Below are 18,503 nucleotides of genomic sequence, written 5' to 3'. Positions count from 1 at the left end.
TGCTTCTAAGTGCCGCCAAAAAGACAACATTCAACTCCAATGTATGAAGTATGCGATGTAGTATTTCATGAACTATTCTGGGAAGTCAACTGAGGCTGTTAATCTAACTCTAATCCGCGGATTGTGCGATTCCCATCCCCAGTGCCCCAGCAGCCAGGGTTGGGTTGATGAAACATCCCACACTGAAGACCCCAGCATTAGTGTTTCTTGTTGTTAATAGTACATACCTTTTATATCATCAAAACATAAAGTATCGTAGTTCATTCTATGCTAATGGAATTATTGTTTTGTCCTACGTCTGAGAAAGTCCAGCATCTCAACACCTTGACTGCCTCCCTGTTCAAACATCTGCCTACCTGTATACGATCCCTTATTGTAAAAACAACTCAGTTTTATCACAGATACTACCATATAATACTCAAGCAGCATCCTTGTGCTAATCTATACATCTGAAACTAGGGGCATCCTACTGTATAGCTACAAACTCACCCCCATCCAACCAGCTACATCTCCACATCCGTACAATCCAATATCCAACCCTACAACCCCCATCACAGCCTAAACACATTTCCCACGTATTACTCAACTCCATGAACGTGATGTAGGGCATCTGACCAGCGCCAGCTCCCAAACGGGAATTATCGTCCGGCCACCTTCATTCCCCCCATCTCACCCACGAAAAGATGTCCTCTCCACTTTCAGAGGGGGAGCTATTCCCAGACCAATAAGCATACTAAAGCAACACGACAACCGCTAATAATCCGACGCCCTTTGCCATTAATAAAAATAGCCCTGGATCCAACAGTCAGGGTATTATTTGACTTTCCCTAATTTACAGTTGAAGATAAACTAGCATCGGGCCGCAATACGCGAGACGATTGCCGTTCATTCGGATGCCAAGATCGTCAAGTGTGGATCAGTGCGGACTATTCAGTTGCTCTATCATTGTCTGATGTCCGATCCCAAGACTCTTCATGATATCGCATGAACTTCTGACGTTGCAGATACTTGATAGAGGCTGCGTTCTAACTGATTCTACTAATGGGTACTGTCGACTTAAGCTCCTGTTGACCATCTTCCTACATTCATTCTGCGTCAATTGTACAGTTTGGCTGATTGATTGAAGTCATCCCCATATGCATTCACTTGGATAACCTAGACTCCGAATGAGTTCCTTTCCTATAGGTTAGTCATGATACAAGGATCCTAGCCTTGCCATCGTTATTAATTCACCAAGATCGACAGGGGCACTCAAAGAAGAAGCTGCAGCTCTTACAAAAAAGCAAACAAGTGTATATCTCTATCTATGACTGCAAGTCTAAAGATAAGCTTAACAAAACTCCGGCCTATGCATTCCCATTCATTTTCATCTGACAATTTTTAACCAAGAAAACACTTAAGCACCGTGGACCTTGACACGCTCGTCAATGTCCTGGAACTCCTTGGGACCAGCCTCGCCAGCCTTGCCACCAAAGACAAGCTGGGCATCGAGTCTCCAGTTGGAGGGAACGCCCCAGGTCTCAGCAACCTTGGCGTCGATCAGGGGGTTGTAGTGCTGGAGGTTGGCGCCCAGGCCCTCGACCTCAAGGGCGGTCCAGATGAGCAGCTGCTCCATGCCCAGGGACTGAACGGCCCAGGGAGGGAAGCGGTCGGCGTAGATGGGGAACTTGGCCTGCAGAGCCTTGGTGGCATCGGTGTCCTCGTAGAAGAGGACGGTGCCGGCACCGCCCTTGAAGAGGGCGAGCTTGTCGGCGGTGGACTTGAACTGCTCCTCGGGGACAATGGCCTTGAGGGTGTCGTGGGTGATGTCCCAGAGCTTCTCGTGCTCGGCGCCAAAGAGGACGACGGCACGGTTGGTCTGGACGTTGAAGGAGGAGGGAGTGTGGAGGGTGGCCTCCTTGACGATCTCGTGGATGCGAGAGGTGGAAATGGGGAGAGTCTTGTTCAGGGGGTAGATGGAGCGGCGGACCTTGGCCATCTGGAAGAGGAGATCGGCGGAGAGCTTGGCGGCCATTGTGACGTTGTTTGTGGGTTGAGTTGTTGTTGTGGTTGTTGTGTTTGTGATGTTGGAAGAGAAGAGGAGGAACGATCCCAAGAGCTGAGAGAACTGAATGGTTTCGGTGTTGTTGTTGTAGTTGTTGTTGATGATATTATTGTTGTTGCTGTTGTGGTTGTCTGGAGCAGAGAAGAAGAGAGAGCCAGTGGATGCGAAGGTGGGATTGCTTTATAGTCGTTTTGCCTCTAGGACCAGAGACACAAAACACCACGACACACAACACACAGACTAACTCAGCTCTACCGGATCAGTAATTCCTACTCAGCAACCACCCCCCTGGCCCGTCTCCTCTCCCCCACGCCATCGGGGCAACTAGTATTGTAATTGATACGGCAGAAACAAAAAGAATGGAACTCTCCATTAGGCATCATGATGCAAGCAACAAGTTCCCTCCCCCACTTGCTTGGCAAACAGCCAGGGTAACATTCTGCCATTGCACATGATGGCAAGGTGGATATCCCCGAAGATCAGTCGCGCAATAGTGGCATCGCTTCAACTCATACAATCATACTACGGACATCCCAGACCCTCCCCGTCGGTGGAGTCAACTTTTTGCATCCGTTATCCGGGTCAAACCACTTACAGCCATTGTCTTTTCCCTTTGCCTTGTTCTCTTTACTTCGGACATTTTCGCCTGCCGAAACTACCGCTTAGATATGGCTGACGAAAAGACGAACAATTGGGTCCAAGCGGCCGTTGCGGCTGTTGCGGAAGGCAAGTCAGACGTCAAACTCGGGTACCAAGTATACAGCCCACGCCTATCTTTCTTCCGGCCAGGGGTTCTTCGCCCCAATGGATAGCCGGCAATGAAAACCTAGAGGTACGTACCCACGGAAACGGAAAGAAGAAGGAAAAAGGGTCCATCCCATAGCCTAAGTGGCTGCTAAGCTAGGACAATTAGAGCCGCGCGCTACGAAAACTGCACACACAAAAACAAGTGTGCGGAAATAAAAAGAAGGGAAACCGCCTAAAAAGTTGATTTCCCACCCTTTGAAATTAGATAAGTCAGCATTTATAATCGTGTCGCACTCGGCCCACGGCCCGCAGTGGGTGGTCTGGCCATGCACGCGAGATATGCGGTGGGATGGAAAGAAAATGCATCAAGGGTCCTGAAAGACAGATTTGCGAGATGATCTGCAGGACGAGCGCTCGTATCTCGTGTTTCTTTTCATGGAGCAATGGATGTTGTCTGCTGACTACACCTGCTCATAAGGCATTCTCTTGTATCATGTAATCCAAAGTCTGTAACACTTCGGAACTTCATCCGAACTATGTATACTTGTACATGCACTGCAACGCTCTGCTCTCTCCCACTCGTTACTCTTACTCATCTACCTACCTAAGCAGGTAAATCATTCTCACTCAATGTACTCCGTAGTAACCGTCAATCCCTTGAATACCTAGCATCCATACCTTATCCAACAGCCACCGTCAAGCACAAATTACCTCAACAAAAAAGCCCCTACCACCTCCCACTAAAAAACCTACACAGTACTTCCGAACTACCCCCTTCTCCCCTCCACTCGCCCACCAAACCAAAAGTCTCCGTCAAGTATCTCTTCTCGCTCCTCGCTGCTCGCGATTAATTCCAAGTCCGGATACTTTACCACTTCTTCTACCCGGAGCATCGGAATTAAAAACAAGTGAAAAAATAAAAGAAGAAACCACAACATCACACGATATCAGACTCCGTCATTTTCCCGAGCGCGCGGCTGAAAGGATTTCGCTCGCTGTACTATGACTTTTGGGAATTAGAATAGCCGCTGCCAAGTTGGTAACTTACTGCGACCTCGGCGGTTGTGACCCTTTTTCTGGCGGCATGTTTTGGCGGTTGACTTGCTCCCTTAAACTTACCTCGGTATCTACCTTGGGATAACATATTCTTAGATGCGTAGTTGATTAAAACATTGCACTCCAACAAACGTAAACACCTTGATCAATTTTTCAAAACCTCAAATTTGGAAAAATATATAATATTCCATAACTCAATAAATACTTCTACTACCTCCCAAAAATATGCAACTCCCAATACGCCCACTAACCCCCTCAAAAAAATAACAAGAGGGAACTCATTGCCTTTCGTACCTATATACCTCCTCCCCAGTCCCGAAGGGCACGCAAAATCATTTCCCAAAGACATCAAATATGCTCATCCCAACTCCAACTCCGCAATGCTTTGTTCCTCCCATACACATTCTCTGGTGCTTGCGCACCCCGGATCAGGTGTTGATTTTGTTTTTTTCTAAGTTTTGACTGTAACCTTATCCTGTCCCTGTCCAAGCTTCCCTTTTCGGCAAGCGTTTGTCCAATTTGACATGTGTTTTGATGTTTCCCCCTCATCTGTGCCTCTTTTCGAATGCATAAGCTGGATGGCAAAAGGTGTGAAAAAAAAAAGACCTCATACAGCATTTGTAAATGAAAGGACGCTCGAAGGCGCCCAAAAAAATTAGTAAAAAAAAAGTAAAATGTCAAAAATGAGGTCGGGCCATCAACGAGGAACATCTACCACGTCTCAGCAATGTACTGGCCAGCCTCCTTCTTGAGCTGCCAGAAATTGCGCGCCTCTTCGCGCTCCAGGTTGCCCTTGGACATGGCGACGTCTACAAGGGCCTCCTCGACGCCCTCGCCCATGCCCTTGGAGCTGCCGCAGACGAAGATGCGGCCGTCGACGGCGTTGACGATGCTCCACACGAGGTCGGCCTGATGCCGCACCTCCTCCTGCACATATCTGCCTTCGCCGCGGCGGCTCTGCACCACGCGCTTGACCTCTTCTTCATGGACGCCCCATTCGCCGCTGTAAATCTCGTCCAGCAGCGAATCTCGAATGCCCTGCAGCACCCACACCTTGTTGGCGCAGTTGGCCTGCTTCAGGCGTCGCTGCACGAAACCTCGGAATGGGGCAATACCCACACCGGCTCCGATCAGGAGCATCGGGCCCTCAGCGTTGAACTGCTTGGCCAGGGGGTTGGCCATCAGGCCCTTGAACATGGGGATGTAAAACTCCGTCTTCTCCCCAGCTTCCTGCGCCTTGATGAAGCTCCGGGCCTGTCGCTCAAAGAAGCCCGATCCCACACCGGTGCGAGATCCCTCACGCCAGTCTCCAGTCTCATGAACCGTGACGGCGATTTCAATCAGGCGGTGCTGCTTCTGGTCGCCCCGCTGGAACGACTCATGCGGGTCATTGGAGAGAGAGTAGAAGCGCGGCATGAGCTGCTGCAGCGTTGACAGCAGCTCGTCCAGAGGAGGGTGAGAACTGGGGAAGGCGTGCAGCAACTGAGAAATGGTAATGCTAGGGCCAGACCGGAAGTCGCAGAAAGCCCCCTGTCCCTCTGCGGCGCAGAGGAAGTTGAGAATCTTCTTTTCGTTGTCGGCGGTCGCGTACTCGGCCAGCACGCGCAGCATGCCCTTGGTAGGCGGATAAGACTGGAGGTCCGCGCACCAGGTGAGCAAATCTCGGCGAGTAGTGACAAGCTCGCGCGGCTTGTCGTCTCCCCAAACGGTAGGCCAGCGACCCTTTGCTGTCTTCAACAAGACAGGCTTATCTCGGAGGAAGCGTGGCACCATCAGGGCGTCCAGAACATCTTCCACAACAGCATTGGAGTTGGGCGCAACGACGCCAATGGCACCGCCGACCTTGAAATCGGTGTTTTCCTCGTCAGGATAATCTGTGATATCCAGGTCAAAGTGATATGTGCGCTTTTCGGCACCAGACCTGGTCAGCTCGCGGGCGGTGTGGATCTTGGCGGCATACACATGGTAAGGAGGGTGAGGCTGAACGAATCGTGGAGGCTGAATGGCCGTGTCCACCGTTCTGAATTTGTCGAGGGGAATCTTGCTCAGGCTGGCACTGTCGACATCGCCATCTCGCTCCAGGGAAATGGCCGAATCCGTGGGCGAGGACGGGCTCGGGGCCTTGGGGACTGAACCAAAGGTTATCGTCTTTTCCGGGAGGTCGACAATCTTGCTCAGGACCGTCGGGATATCGCCAATCTTGAGGCCGAGGGACCGATATGCCTCGTTATCGGGCAGGGCAACCTTCTCATACTCGACGCCAGCAGGCCTCGCGCCGCCCATCAAGCAGCAACCCCCGCCGCAGCAGCGAGTAACAAACTCGGCGGTCGTCTCTCCTGTGATGCGCTGGATATCACGGGCACTCTGGGCAATCAATCTTGTGGAAGCGCGTCGCTGGCGGGGCTGCTCAGCTCGGATGGGCTCTTCCTGGTCGTCTGACTCGTCTGAGAAGGTCAACGAGGGGGCTATAGACTCGGCCTTTGGAGTTGTGGGAATAGCCTCGGGGACCCCGAGGGACAGGTTCTGCACCGGCAAAGACTGCATCATTTTTGCTGTCTTGTCTTTTTGTCGTTTTATTCCAACGGCCGAATGAAGAATTGTAAGAGTCGGGTATGTCGAGGGCGGACGGAGAGGATTTGAGGAAAAGGGTCGTAGGAGTTTTAGAGTACTAGTCCTTCGGCCAGATCCGTCAAAGTAGCACCAGCAAACCGGAACGAGGGAAAAGGAACAAGAACCGGAGAAAGGGAGAAAGGGAGATTGAAGAAGATAGGAGATGCAACGACCCGGCGAATTGGATCTCACGGGCTTGCTGAGTCGTACGAGGATGGGTTGATGTCGGAAAGGTTAAAGGCAAGAGACGGAGAGGAAAAACGAGTACGGCTACCCGAGGTTTTTCTGGCTGCTTTGGGTTCCGCTGAGATGAGCCGAGAGCCACACACATTTTGCTCTATTATCTGATCCATGCCAATTGGCAACCCCAACATCGGCCGTCTACGGAGCCGCCAGACCCGCTAAAGCCTGGCCCAGCTTCATTCAACGTGCTTGGGATTGACTGAATCGCCTCGAGCTGCGAGGAAAAGTCTTTGTCCGGCTGTCTCCGCGGCGCTGATTGGCCGACAGAGGATAGCCGTGGAGTCGGGGCTCCGATGACTGGAGCCATGGGTAGCGCCACCATGATCTAATGATGAATGCTGATTGATTGATTTGAAGTGAGATTGATACTTGGCTGATTGATAAAAATTTACCACTGCATGGGGGCGCACAAGCAGGGCGTGGCTGGCTGGAAAAACGCAAACATGCAGCAGCACAGTGGGAAAACAAGGACGTGTGCCCATCCGAGCCTCACTGCCGGGATTCGCGCCTTATCAATCAATGACGGCATTTGGGTGTCGCAACATGCTTTTCCGCATTCCAGCGACATGCAAGCCATGCCGACCCCCCAAGAATACGGGAGGCGAACATTGCTGTTGCGTGACCTAAACCCAAACCCCCCGGGGAAAAAGGCTCGTCAGCAATTACCTTGGGATGAGCAATCTGGCATCATCATCGACAAATTGCTCCGCGACAAGCCGGGCCCCTACCTATTAGTCTAGTATTACTAGTACTTACTTATTGCGCCGCTCCCGGGCCCGCCCCCCCCAATCCTTGTAGCCCTCAACAACGCTGCGTCTTTTTGAATCCGTCGTGCTCCCCGGAAAGTTCATTTGATGCCCGAAAGCACAGTATTACTGGTATTCTGTCAGCATCAGAGTATATGATGGCTAATGAGCTTACAGCTATGCAGTCAGCTGCTCAAAAAAGTGCTAAATCATACCAGCGACACTCAATTTCAGCCATCAACCCCTAATCCTCCCTTCCCAGCCCAACCGCCCATCAGACCAGCAAACTCTGTCGTCGTGTTTTGTGTGGTGCCTCTCCGGTTTGCGTTACGCCAATTAACTCCTCCTTTGCGCCATTCCCATTCCAATGAGACAAGACAAGGGGTGTGTGTGGGCAACCCGGCCCCCAAAAAAATTATCTGATCCATCTTATCAATCCCATCTAATCTCCCCTTTTGCGGAGCTGCTCTTGGGATCCAAACAAGATGCAACCCCCGATTTCGGTCGTCTTCCAGCTCCGCAGCGCCGAGCCGAGTCCCAGCAGTTTTGGCCAAGACCATCTGCCACATGTGATGGCCGTCATGTATCGTCGATGCCCATCTTACCCTCTCTTTCCGCTTCCTGTCGGGTAGCAAAAGCCAATCGCATAGCTAAAATGTGTAGTAATGGCAAACATTCCACAAGCAAACTGTCGTATTGCATATATTCTAGCCCCCATGTAGTAAATACTGTGTGCACGATGCATGTCCAGCAGCTGTAGATCATGGGGAACAAGGAAAGACGGGGACAAGAAGAAATACCGAGTCGTAATACCAAGGAACAGCAAAGCCACATGGATGCAGAATGCCGTCGGTGAAGAAATCTTGACTTGAGTACTACCTAGTGCGACCTCACCATTCTCGTTCATCCAAGGTGCTGTATCATATGAACGGCAAAGTACAGGTAGACTCGGCGATTCCCCCGATAATCTAATCTCCCCATCTGATAAGATCTCGTTGGACCCAGGTCGTACCTATGCCTATCCCGCGGTGAGAAAAAGGGCCAGCTGCCAAAAGAAGGCATGGCAACCCAACAAAACAACTAACCCGGCTAACCCAAATATCTGGTTTTGCCAATTTCCGAGATCGAGCCACTCTCTTGTTGGATGAGCCGAGTTGCGACCATGCCCTGCTTCGACAAGCTTATTTCTCGTTCTAAGCTTCTCCCGGTGGCGTGACTTTGTCTTGTTCTAATTCGGTTTCCAGAAGCCGAGGGCCGGGGGCATCACGAATACGAGCGTCTAGATACCCCATGGTACAAAACAAGTCTTTTCACTTGCTAGTAGTATGTAAATCTGCAGATCAAGCATCAGTGAGATACAGAGTAGAGGCCTCCATATCCGAAGAGCCCCATGCACCACTCGCTACTCTCCGCTCATCATCTTGACGGACCGGTTACACCCAATGAGGCGGTATAGCTGCTGTCCTCAGCCTTCGTTCTCACCGCATCCTTGGGCGTGGTAATACAAGAACGATCGGTAGTGCCACTGCAAGTTAGGACGCTTCGACGCTTATTGCTGGTGTTCTGTAATGCATCTGCGTCTAGCAGACCAGCCACGCGCCTGCAAACATGTGACATATCTAGCACCCATCAGTCGTGATTAAAGCCGACTAAATGCAAACATCAAACATCAAACATCAAACATCAAAGCAGGCTACTCAACGCAAAGGGCAAAAAGGATTTCAACACTCATCAAATAGCTTAACATATAAGTGTATGTATATGTAGTGCGGTAGAGGTATGAAGTATAATTAAAAGAAAGGGGACACAAATGAAATGCTGACAAGCTCAACGCCACGCTCTGCACAGCACGCGATGAAAAAAAGGCAAACTCGACAAATACCACTAAATGACGAGGCTGGTGCAATCGCTATGCAGAGAGGGGTAGTCGTAAAGAAGAAGAGAAAACAAAGAATTATGCTAGTGAAGAAGAAATCCAAGGTATAAATAGACCCCCTTTTTGCTTTCACTTTTTCCAACCAATACGCAAATCCGATACATGTCTTTCCGCCTTCGTTACTGTTGTTATGGTTTCTTTTCGTTTTCCAACTTTTTTTTCTTCTTCTTTTATTAAAGCTTTTTACTTTCTTTTTCTTTGACGTCATGATTTGCCGGCTTCTTCTTCATTCATCTTGCGCTCCAGGCTCCTGGTGGCTGCCGCCGCTGTTCCCTTGACAGGCCGTGGACTCAGCACGACAGGAGCTGACTGCGCGATCCGAGTTTGGGATTCAGCAGACTGCGTCGATACGTCTTGATTCGTTCCTCCTGATACGCCCTCCTTGCCTCCCCCCAGCTTGCGCAATAGCATCGCTGACTGCTGTTGAGCGAGCTTCTCTAATTGCGCAGTGGGATCCTTGACAGGAAACTCCACGTCAGCCACCCAGCATATGTAGTCTATTTAGCTGCTTTAGCTTGATTAGTACGTACCCATTCGGCCTGTGACGGCACGCCCTCAGCTGCCGGCAGCGCTTTGCCAGTGGCATCGCGTCCCCGAGGAACTGGTGCCGGTGTGACCGGCAGGCTGGGCCGCTCCTTCTCGGATGGGAAGTCAGTAACCTTGAAGGGACGCCGGGACTCTTCCTGTTCATCTTCCTCGTCCTCGTCATTCTCACCCTCCTTGCCGCGGCTGCTTGATCGGTGGCGCTTCTCAACGGCATCTGCATACTTGGAGATGCCGGGGACATCATCCCAAGCATTGCCACGAGAGTATGTTGTCCAGGATGCAGTTCCAGCCTCACTCTTGTTGTCCGATGTCCTTGAAACAGGTGATTTCGGAGGCGACTTTGTCACCGACGAACGACCAGTTGACTTGGCAGCGGTAGGGCCTGAGCGGGAAGCACCCTGTGGCTGCAGCTCGGGCTCATCACCGTAGAAAGATCTCGTAGCCTTGGGCTGGTTAGCCTCCCAGGGGAAGATTTGACGAGGCGTCTGGTTTTGCCAGCCCTGGCCTGCTGGCGTATCAAACTTTGTGTCAGCCAGAGAGGCGTTCCTAAATTGAGCCGAGTTAGTTATGCCCATGTTCTATCTGCAGGTTGGATGTAGGCCATTGCCTTACTTTTGCGACTCGTAAGCCTGGTTGTAGTTTCCACTGCCGTTGGCAAGCTGGGAAATTTCCTGAGACATGAGGTGAGCTGGTGCACATGGGATGATTGCGAGCAGCATTGATTTTGTCGGAAACTCACCTTCTCGCGGTAGTGGCGATCATACACTGCCCACCATCTGCCAACCATTTCGTCGTAAGCAGAGCTTCCGTAGGAGGCATTACGGCCGGCCTTCCAGGGCTTGTCCGGTCCAATGAAGTGAACCATGTTAATGCTGGACTGGAAGTGGCGGTAGGCGGGGAGGTATTGGTAGTGTGCAGAGGGGGTGACGTTGTAGGTAAAGGGCAGGCGGTGGAAGTTGTTCTTGAAGTAGATGTTGAGGAGACCCTGATCGGCACCGTCGAAGGAGATGCCCCTCTCGGTCATGGCAACCATGGCGTGGTAATCACCGTTGTTGGGTGTCAGGGCCATGACACCGGTGTTGAAGAGGTCGGGCCAACCAATATCAGGGGAGGCCGCAAAGGCGTGTGGGAGATCGAAGAGCTCGTCAGGAGCTCGGTAGGCGACGACATCAGCGTCGATGTAGACAATTCGCGAGAACTGCGTCTGCTTCCACAGGTTGATCTTGGTAAAGGCAGAGTGCAGGTCGGCACGGTTCATGAGGTAGAGGTTGGCAGGCTTGTCATTGCGGATTCGAGGCACAGGCAAGACATAATCGTAGACGGTCTAGTTCCCCGCACAAGTCAGCAGATGGTTCTCCTTGTATGTATATGTGCGCATGTTTGGTGCTTGTATATATGCTCTATACCAATGTATAGATGGAGGCTTCTTGTGTCGAACAACATACCTTGAGCTGAACAATGGCATCGGCAGTCACGCCGTCGAGAGTGACCAAGACGGCGAGCTTCTTGGTGGTGCCAGCATCGCGCAGGGAGTGGGCAAGAACCAGGGCACCTGGAGGAAGGCATTTAGCAAAGGCATTGAGAGAGAGGCTCAGCCAGAGTCAACGTACCAGGGAGATAGGCATCGTTCAACAGAAGCTGCAGACCACGAGCGAGATTGTTAGCTTGCTATCCTTTGAGCTCTGGGCCAACAGGGCGGACGAACCGTAGCATAGGCATGCTCGCCCCAGCTTGGATCAGCCATGACTGTGTAGATGTGGAGCTTGGACAGGCAAAAAGAGAGGGATTAAATCACGGCGTCTGGGAAATCAGGCTCACGAAAACAGATGGACGAGCGAGCTTTACGGAGGAGGAAGCAGAGGGGAACTAGAAACAGCTTCTGGAGCGGGACGGGCGCGGTAGAAATAAAGAACGAGTTGGGAGGCAACTTTATGGTGATGGAGGTTGGAATTGGGTAGGTACGGAGCAAGCACTACTAAGGTACCTAGTAGGTAGGAACTGTACATGCAATGGATGGATCCAATTGCAGAAAATGATGGGAGGGTGGCGTCGTCAAGGGAGGTACTAACCGCCGGACTGGCGCTACTTTCTTGTTTTTGACGGATTGAGGCTTTCCACTGCCGCCTAGCAAGTACCCCCAAGCTCCCCAGCAGGTACAGCAGCTGCTGTCAAGTCACTCAATCACTGTTATCATTGGCACCTTGCCCGTGGTGGCCAATCCCTCCATGTCCGCCGTCCCTGTGGCAGCGCTAGAGCTCAAGGCCTATCTGTTCCATCGGGCTAATACGGGGCCTAAGGACCTTACCCGGGCCCAGCGCTGGCTGATGGCGGCCGGCTTGCAGCATGGCGTGCAAGCGAACCAGCATGCAGATGCAGACACGATGCTGCAGCGCCGCACATCAGGCAAATGTCATGCACCATGTACGAGCATGTCTCGACGTCAAAAACCCCTCCATGCCAGAGTTACCCCTCCAAGAAACGCAGAAGAAAAAAAGCCCCTCCAAAAACGGGAAAAGCCCCTCCAGCTCGTCTCAGCCCAGCCAACCACGTGCTGCGACTTCGCTTGTTCGTCCATCTTTTCATAAAGACAACAAACAGCACGACACAGGTACATAGCCTTTTATCTCTGGTTCTGATTCCCGACAGCAATAAAGCGGTAAGCAGGCAAAGACTAACAAATCAATAGCGTCCCCCGTTTGGACGATCGGATCAGCACCAAGGTGGTAGTAGATGCCTAACCAAGGCAAAGCCCGGGGCCACAAACACACCGGCCACGCCCATATTGTCCCTGATTAGATACGACGGGAAGCCATTGACAGCTAGCACCAGCTTCAATGCGTCACCTTTTATGCACATCCCACCTCAGCCCCGGCTCGCCATAGGCCAATCGTCTCCCCAACCGCGAAAATTTTTTATTTCTCTCACCACTGCAGGCAATCTGGCCTTGCATGAACAAGGAAGAGGAGGAACGAGACAGAGACGGAGAGAGACGGAGAGAGAGAGAGAGAGGCAAAAAAAGCTCGCAAGCAAACCACGTACATACCACTTCATTCCTTGGCCAACCACCACCGCCACCATCCACTTCGCCGCTTCGTGGATCCCCCGAGTTGCAGCAAAAGGGCTCCGCAGTTGGGAATCAGTGCTTCCCGCCGCCGCTGGCCTCTCGGTTTACAGATAAATAGAGGCCCAACGCGCGCAGACCCGTCGGGCTCACTCGCATCAAATGGTTATCAGTTCCATGCAATGCGCGCAATTCGGCCGCGGCCGCTCCTCATCACGCACAAACATGCTGCTCCCAGCTGTCCTGATTAGCTAGCCGGCCGCGGGTCCCATTTCCGATGTACTGCGAGGCTGCATCGTCGAGAGGCTTGTCCTGCTCCTCACGCCATGGATATCTTCAACGTCGGGCCGTTAATACTTATTACATGGCAACGTCGTATATGCCGTCGTCCTGTCAATGGCCTCCTCACTATCAACCAGCGCTCCCCCCCCTCCTTTAGCCCGTGGCCTGTTCTGCTTGCATCTGCGAGCCATCCGGGTAATGAATGCAATTGATACCTAAGCGTCTCAACAGTTTTGCTGTCGGGCACAATGCTCCCATCAGCTTCCGCATTCCGTTGGTAGACGCGTCTCGACAGTGCCCTAGGGATGGGGCCCGAGCTGCAGCTTCGAGTATACCCAAACGACACCCTCCTTTGTGAATAAATAGCTCTCCACTTCATCCTTGATGAAGCCTCCTCCTTGCCAACGATCCAGATGCTCCGTAGTCTCCACTATCCTCATTCCCCCGCACCTGGGAGCTGCAAAAGAGCTGCCTTGAGCTTCTATCCGGCGACGCAACGGCGCAATGAAACACGAAAGACGAGCAATGCTTCCCAAGGATGCAGCTTTCACATGTGATTTCTGACCAAGCTACGGAGTACAAGGTGAAAATCCAGTCAATATCAGGAGTGCCATGGCCAATATACTGTGCTACTAGCATTCCATCGTGCCCCTCCATCCTTTGCCCCTCTTTGTAAGAGCTAGGATGTCAAATCGATACTTTGTAATATTCAAAAAGTGATACGATACTAACGCGTCAATGACTCCATTGCATGCCGTCTTCCTTAATTATGAAACAACTACAGAGAATAGAAAACGAGCGCAAGCACCAAACAGAAAAAAGCCTCTCTCATGCACGCCTGCATGAATGCATGCATCCTGTGGCTCCATTACAGTCATATAGCTACATCAAATGTCCTTCTTGTAGGCGTGCTCCGGCTTGTGAGTGGTCTCGTAGTCAATATGAACGTAGGCCCGCTCAACGTCGGGCAAGCTCTCCAGCTTGAACTGCAGCTCCTCGGCCACATCGTGCGTCTCCATAAGCGTCCGTGTCGGGTCCATGACAATGTCTACCTCAGCAATCAGCCGCGGGCCCGAGTGGTAGACTCGCACCGTATCAATGCCTTCAACGACATCTGAGTGGGTCAGGCAAACATATGTGATGAGCTGCTGCATATCCAGAGGCGCGACAACACCCACAAGGAGCAGGAATTCGTTGAAGGCAGTATACAGCCAGATACCAGAGGTAAAGAGAGACAAGAGAATGGCGCCCATTGGGTCAATCCACCATTCCAGCTTTGCACCACCCACCGATGTCAAGATACCAAAGCCGTTGACGAGCAGATCGTTGCGGTGATCCTGCCACAGAATGTTCACTTGACTATATTTATCCTTGAGAGACCAGCAATACAAGAAGAGGCAGAACTTTGTCGCAAACGCCGCGCAAACGGAGATGACAGAGGGGAGATGGAAGTTCTTCTCGCCATCGCCGCTGGCCAGCTCCTTAGCTGAAAAGGCAATGATGATGAGGGCTACAGCGCTCATGAGGAAGCAGAAGACAATGTTGCCCACTGTCTCGAGACGTGCCTTGCCGGCAGGAAAGCGCCGCGGATCGACACTGCGAATGGCACGGTTGGACAGAATCAGAGCGAGGGTGCTGAGCGGGTCGAAAATAGCATCGGCCATGGTCGTGAAGAGGGACAGAGAGCCGGATGTGATGGCCGCGTAGAGCTGAAGGGCGGTGAGGACGATGTTGGCCGCGAGCGAGCCGTAGATGGCAATCTTGAACTTGAGCTTGTCTTCTCCCTGTTCGATGCGGGCTTCCTCTCGATGGTCCTCAACCGACTTCAGCATCCGTTCGATGGTGGCATTTTGATTTTCGTAGAAGCCGCGGACTTTGCGGTGGTCGCTCTTGGGCGCATACTTCTTGTCCCCCTTGGCACTGTCCCTCTTACGAGATGAATTGGCCTTGATCTGCTCGAGGTCTGAATCGGTTTTGTAGGAAAAGGAAAGCCCGTAAGGATCGCTCTCGGCCGACAGACGCGGAACGCGAGAGCTGCGACCCGCGGTGGACTGTCTCTCCACGTCGGCATTTGTGAAATGGTGACGCTCTACCGCGTCATGGTCTGCCACTTCGATAGCCTCGACGCCTGTGCTAGAAGCATCCTGAGCGGCAGGCGATTTCGAGCTGCTGCGGCTGGAGGACGGCAGTTGAAGGCGTTGGAGGTTGAAGACGTTTGGATGGTGAGTGATGGTGTTGCTTGCGTCGGGCGTCATGATGAATGATCCAGAAGGCGATGAATCGGCCGATGTAGAAAGCCTGAAGAAGACAATGAAGAGTCGCTGGATGTCGACACTCCGGCGTATTAAGTATTATCCCAATTCACCGGTACGGCCGAAGGAGACGCGAATTCGGCGTGGGGGGGTTCGCAGCCCGCCAAGGGAGGCCTCGTAGCAAGTCTTGGCAGGAGAGGGGATCTCCAAGGCTCAACGGCTCGGTGCTGGTCAAGGACAGACGAATGCCCAGGATGCTGCAGCAAAGAGGTTGATGGCCCCAAGTTTTTGACGATGGAAACGCAAGCCAGATCGAGATAAGGTTGATTGATTGATGCCAGGGGCACAGAGTAGAAATTTCACGATACGGGCCGATAGCTGGTGTGGAGAGCTCGCAAATAAGAGTCTCTTCCTCTCACTGCGGCGAGATCGGTGAGCGTGGGGGCGACGGGCCAAGGAGATAAGCTGAGGTTAATGAAGAAACAAGTTGGTCGGGCTACTGCATTTCAGCGATTGATTGCTATTCGTCCTAGGTATGGTGTTGGTTCCTAATGAAAGAATGGATTGGATAAAGTAAGGTACAGGTATTTGGGGTCATTTGAGATGGAGCAGGTATTTCCCCGGTTATAGGAAATCACCTCTGAGAATTGCTCCTACCGTCTCCTTTTCCCTGTCTCACAATGGCCTATGACGCGGTTTGCGCAAGGCGCGAACGGATAAATCGATGTCCTCTCCATTGTGCTGGCTAGGTAGTATGTAAACAGCGTATGACTAAGCTCATATGCCGAGTGCGTTGAGAGCCGGAAGCTTGGGCTTGAACTCCAAGAGGACAATAAGAGGTGCAAGGCCGGGGTCGTTACGCAAGGCATATAAAATAAACTTATTTAAAAATAACCTGCTAAAAGTTGCAGCGGGAGCATCTAGATCTTAAATGGAATCTCGATCAACGTCTGGCATCGGCACTTCGGGCGTCTTCGGAACCATCCAGGTTCTCCATCTGCGGCTCAAATTCGCCGACCCACGCTGCCCGTCAGCCCATTGCTGCACAACCTTTATCACTTCAATGCGATTAGCTGCTGCTGTTATCTTGCATGTATCATTGGAAGGACCAGGAACAGGGCTATAGTATTACTGAAATAGATACACGGTTCCTGGAGTATCTGCTACTATTACTCTCTGCTACTATCGCTACTCTTCGCTACTCTCTGCTGCTATCTGCTGCTATCCATATGTTCCTCATCTGCTATCATTGCTACCCAGGCTGCTTGAAATTTGAGAACGGGATGCTGAACAGCGAACATGGGGTGCTGAATAGCCACTCCCTTATTGAAACGTAGATAGCTAAGTATTATATGTAAGGACCGGGGGTTACATGTACGGATAGATGGCTGCATCCATGTAAGCAGCCAAGTTGATCGACTATCCTAAAAGAAAAACGGGAAAAAACGCCATAATGCAAGCCTCATAACAACAAGCTGGTCGACTCCTTACAACTTCGAATCGATCTTGGATCGCTTCAGGATCCAGTCAATCACGTCCTTTGTGTACTCGTCCTTGCAGTGGTCCGCGTGGAGCTGGTGATATCCACCGTCATACGACTTGGTCTCTCTGTCCTCAACCGCCGCCTGGTCATTGACAAACTTCACGGCCGCGTCATAACTGCACGTCATGTCGTTCGTGCCGTGAGTCAGCAGAAGAGCCTGCACGTCACCGCCCAGCTTCACTCCCCCAGAAGAGAGCAGCGCCGTGCGATCCAACAGCGATGCTAGGCCCTCCAGCGTGCCGGTGTTGTGGCACAGCTCATCGTTCTTGATGGACTCGACGATTGCCGGATCGCGGCTCAAGTGCTCCGGCGGAACCACATGCTTGAGCTGCTGTCGCGGCAGCAATCGCCCAACCAGCCTCCCCAGGACGACCTTGACCACGCTGGGCTCCTCGCCCTTGGAGAAGCCGATGAAGGGCGCCTCGAGAATCCAGCCCCGGATCTGGGCGACCAGCTGCCGGTGCTTCGCGTCTCCCGCCAGCGTCAGCACCTCGCCGCCGCCCATGGAGTGGCCCATGACGAAGACGGGCACGTCCGACGGCAGCTTCTCCTGAATGAAGGCGACAATGTCGGCAACAACCTGCGCCGTTGGCCCGGTCAGGCCCTTCTCAGCGGGCCGAGTCACGCTGCGGCCCCAGCCGCGCTGGTCCCATGAGAAGACCTGGATGCCGTGCTCGGCGAGTATGGGGAACCAGTCGTTGTAGCGGTTGATGTGCTCGCTGAAGCCGTGGACGAAGATGAGCTTGGCTACAACAGGGCCCGCTGGCTGGGGATGGCGTTAGCAGGCAGCATCACATGTGAAATTACAGCCAGCAGAAAGGGAGACAAACCGTCCACGTCTTGGTGTAGAGGCTCGCATCGCCCGCCTTGAACGTGCCTTCTGTGGTTGTCATGGTGGATGGGCTGACTTGTATGAAATTTTGTAGTATCACAACAGTTGGGGAACAGCGCTCGCTCTCAAAGCCAACAAATGCAGGACGAGGACGGATCGCAAGCTGAACATGACCTGGAGTCGGGTCTTTGATCCATTTGGCTTAAGCTGCGGAACGCGCTGAAATGCAGCCCCTATGGCTTCTCTAGCGCCTGTTGGGCTGTCCAATTAGCGGCCTTTTCAGTGGGGCTCCGGGTAGATCCCAGCCCGAGCTTCCTCGGCAGAAGCTCCATGCCACTTTACCTTGCTGATGCTGCATTTGACTCGATCCTCTTTATAGAGGCCAATTCCGGCCTACTTGTAGTCTTGATGATTGTGAATATATGGCATTTAGAGCAGGATTGTATCCGCACCCATATAGATAAGAACGTGCTAGTATTCCATGCCTCGTAAAAAAGGAAAGGCTATTCTGCACCCCAGCGACTAAGGGGAGTTCCGAATGGCGTAACAACGTATAATGAAGACCTTTAATCACCATTTCTTAAACAGATATTACACGGTTCTTA

The 18,503-nt window shown here is 52.1% G+C and overlaps 5 protein-coding genes across 5 annotated transcripts; all 5 read right to left on the bottom strand.

The window, feature by feature from the left end:
- Window positions 1-1,274: 1,274 nt before the first annotated feature.
- On the bottom strand, window positions 1,275-2,162 carry TRIVIDRAFT_175552 (uncharacterized protein; the record flags this gene model as incomplete). The annotated part of the gene is made up of 1 exon (XM_014093890.1): window positions 1,275-2,162. The coding sequence occupies one exon, from the start codon at window positions 2,012-2,014 to the stop codon at window positions 1,397-1,399; it is 618 nt and encodes a 205-aa protein (XP_013949365.1).
- A 2,396-nt stretch (window positions 2,163-4,558) lies between these two features.
- Window positions 4,559-6,394, bottom strand: TRIVIDRAFT_59480 (uncharacterized protein; the record flags this gene model as incomplete). Its single annotated transcript, XM_014093889.1, has 1 exon — window positions 4,559-6,394. The coding sequence occupies one exon, from the start codon at window positions 6,392-6,394 to the stop codon at window positions 4,559-4,561; it is 1,836 nt and encodes a 611-aa protein (XP_013949364.1).
- A 2,827-nt stretch (window positions 6,395-9,221) lies between these two features.
- On the bottom strand, window positions 9,222-11,801 carry TRIVIDRAFT_81425 (glycosyltransferase family 8 protein; the record flags this gene model as incomplete). Its single annotated transcript, XM_014093888.1, has 7 exons — window positions 9,222-9,838; window positions 9,913-10,474; window positions 10,541-10,599; window positions 10,668-11,252; window positions 11,374-11,480; window positions 11,539-11,566; window positions 11,634-11,801. 7 exons carry the CDS (start codon window positions 11,670-11,672, stop codon window positions 9,587-9,589), a joined length of 1,632 nt encoding a protein of 543 aa, XP_013949363.1.
- Window positions 11,802-14,158: 2,357 nt separating this feature from the next.
- TRIVIDRAFT_51479 (uncharacterized protein) lies at window positions 14,159-15,526 on the bottom strand (the record flags this gene model as incomplete). Its single annotated transcript, XM_014093887.1, has 1 exon — window positions 14,159-15,526. One exon carries the CDS (start codon window positions 15,524-15,526, stop codon window positions 14,159-14,161), a length of 1,368 nt encoding a protein of 455 aa, XP_013949362.1.
- Window positions 15,527-16,811: 1,285 nt separating this feature from the next.
- On the bottom strand, window positions 16,812-18,022 carry TRIVIDRAFT_90938 (uncharacterized protein; the record flags this gene model as incomplete). Its single annotated transcript, XM_014093886.1, has 2 exons — window positions 16,812-17,832; window positions 17,897-18,022. The coding sequence occupies 2 exons, from the start codon at window positions 17,957-17,959 to the stop codon at window positions 17,011-17,013; spliced, it is 885 nt and encodes a 294-aa protein (XP_013949361.1).
- Between the last annotated feature and the right edge of the window lie 481 nt (window positions 18,023-18,503).

Source organism: Trichoderma virens (assembly GCF_000170995.1).
Source record: "Trichoderma virens Gv29-8 chromosome Unknown TRIVIscaffold_93, whole genome shotgun sequence".
NCBI lineage: Eukaryota > Fungi > Ascomycota > Sordariomycetes > Hypocreales > Hypocreaceae > Trichoderma > Trichoderma virens.
Note: the sequence above shows the minus strand (reverse complement) of the source record. Positions and strands in the feature narration are given on the sequence as shown.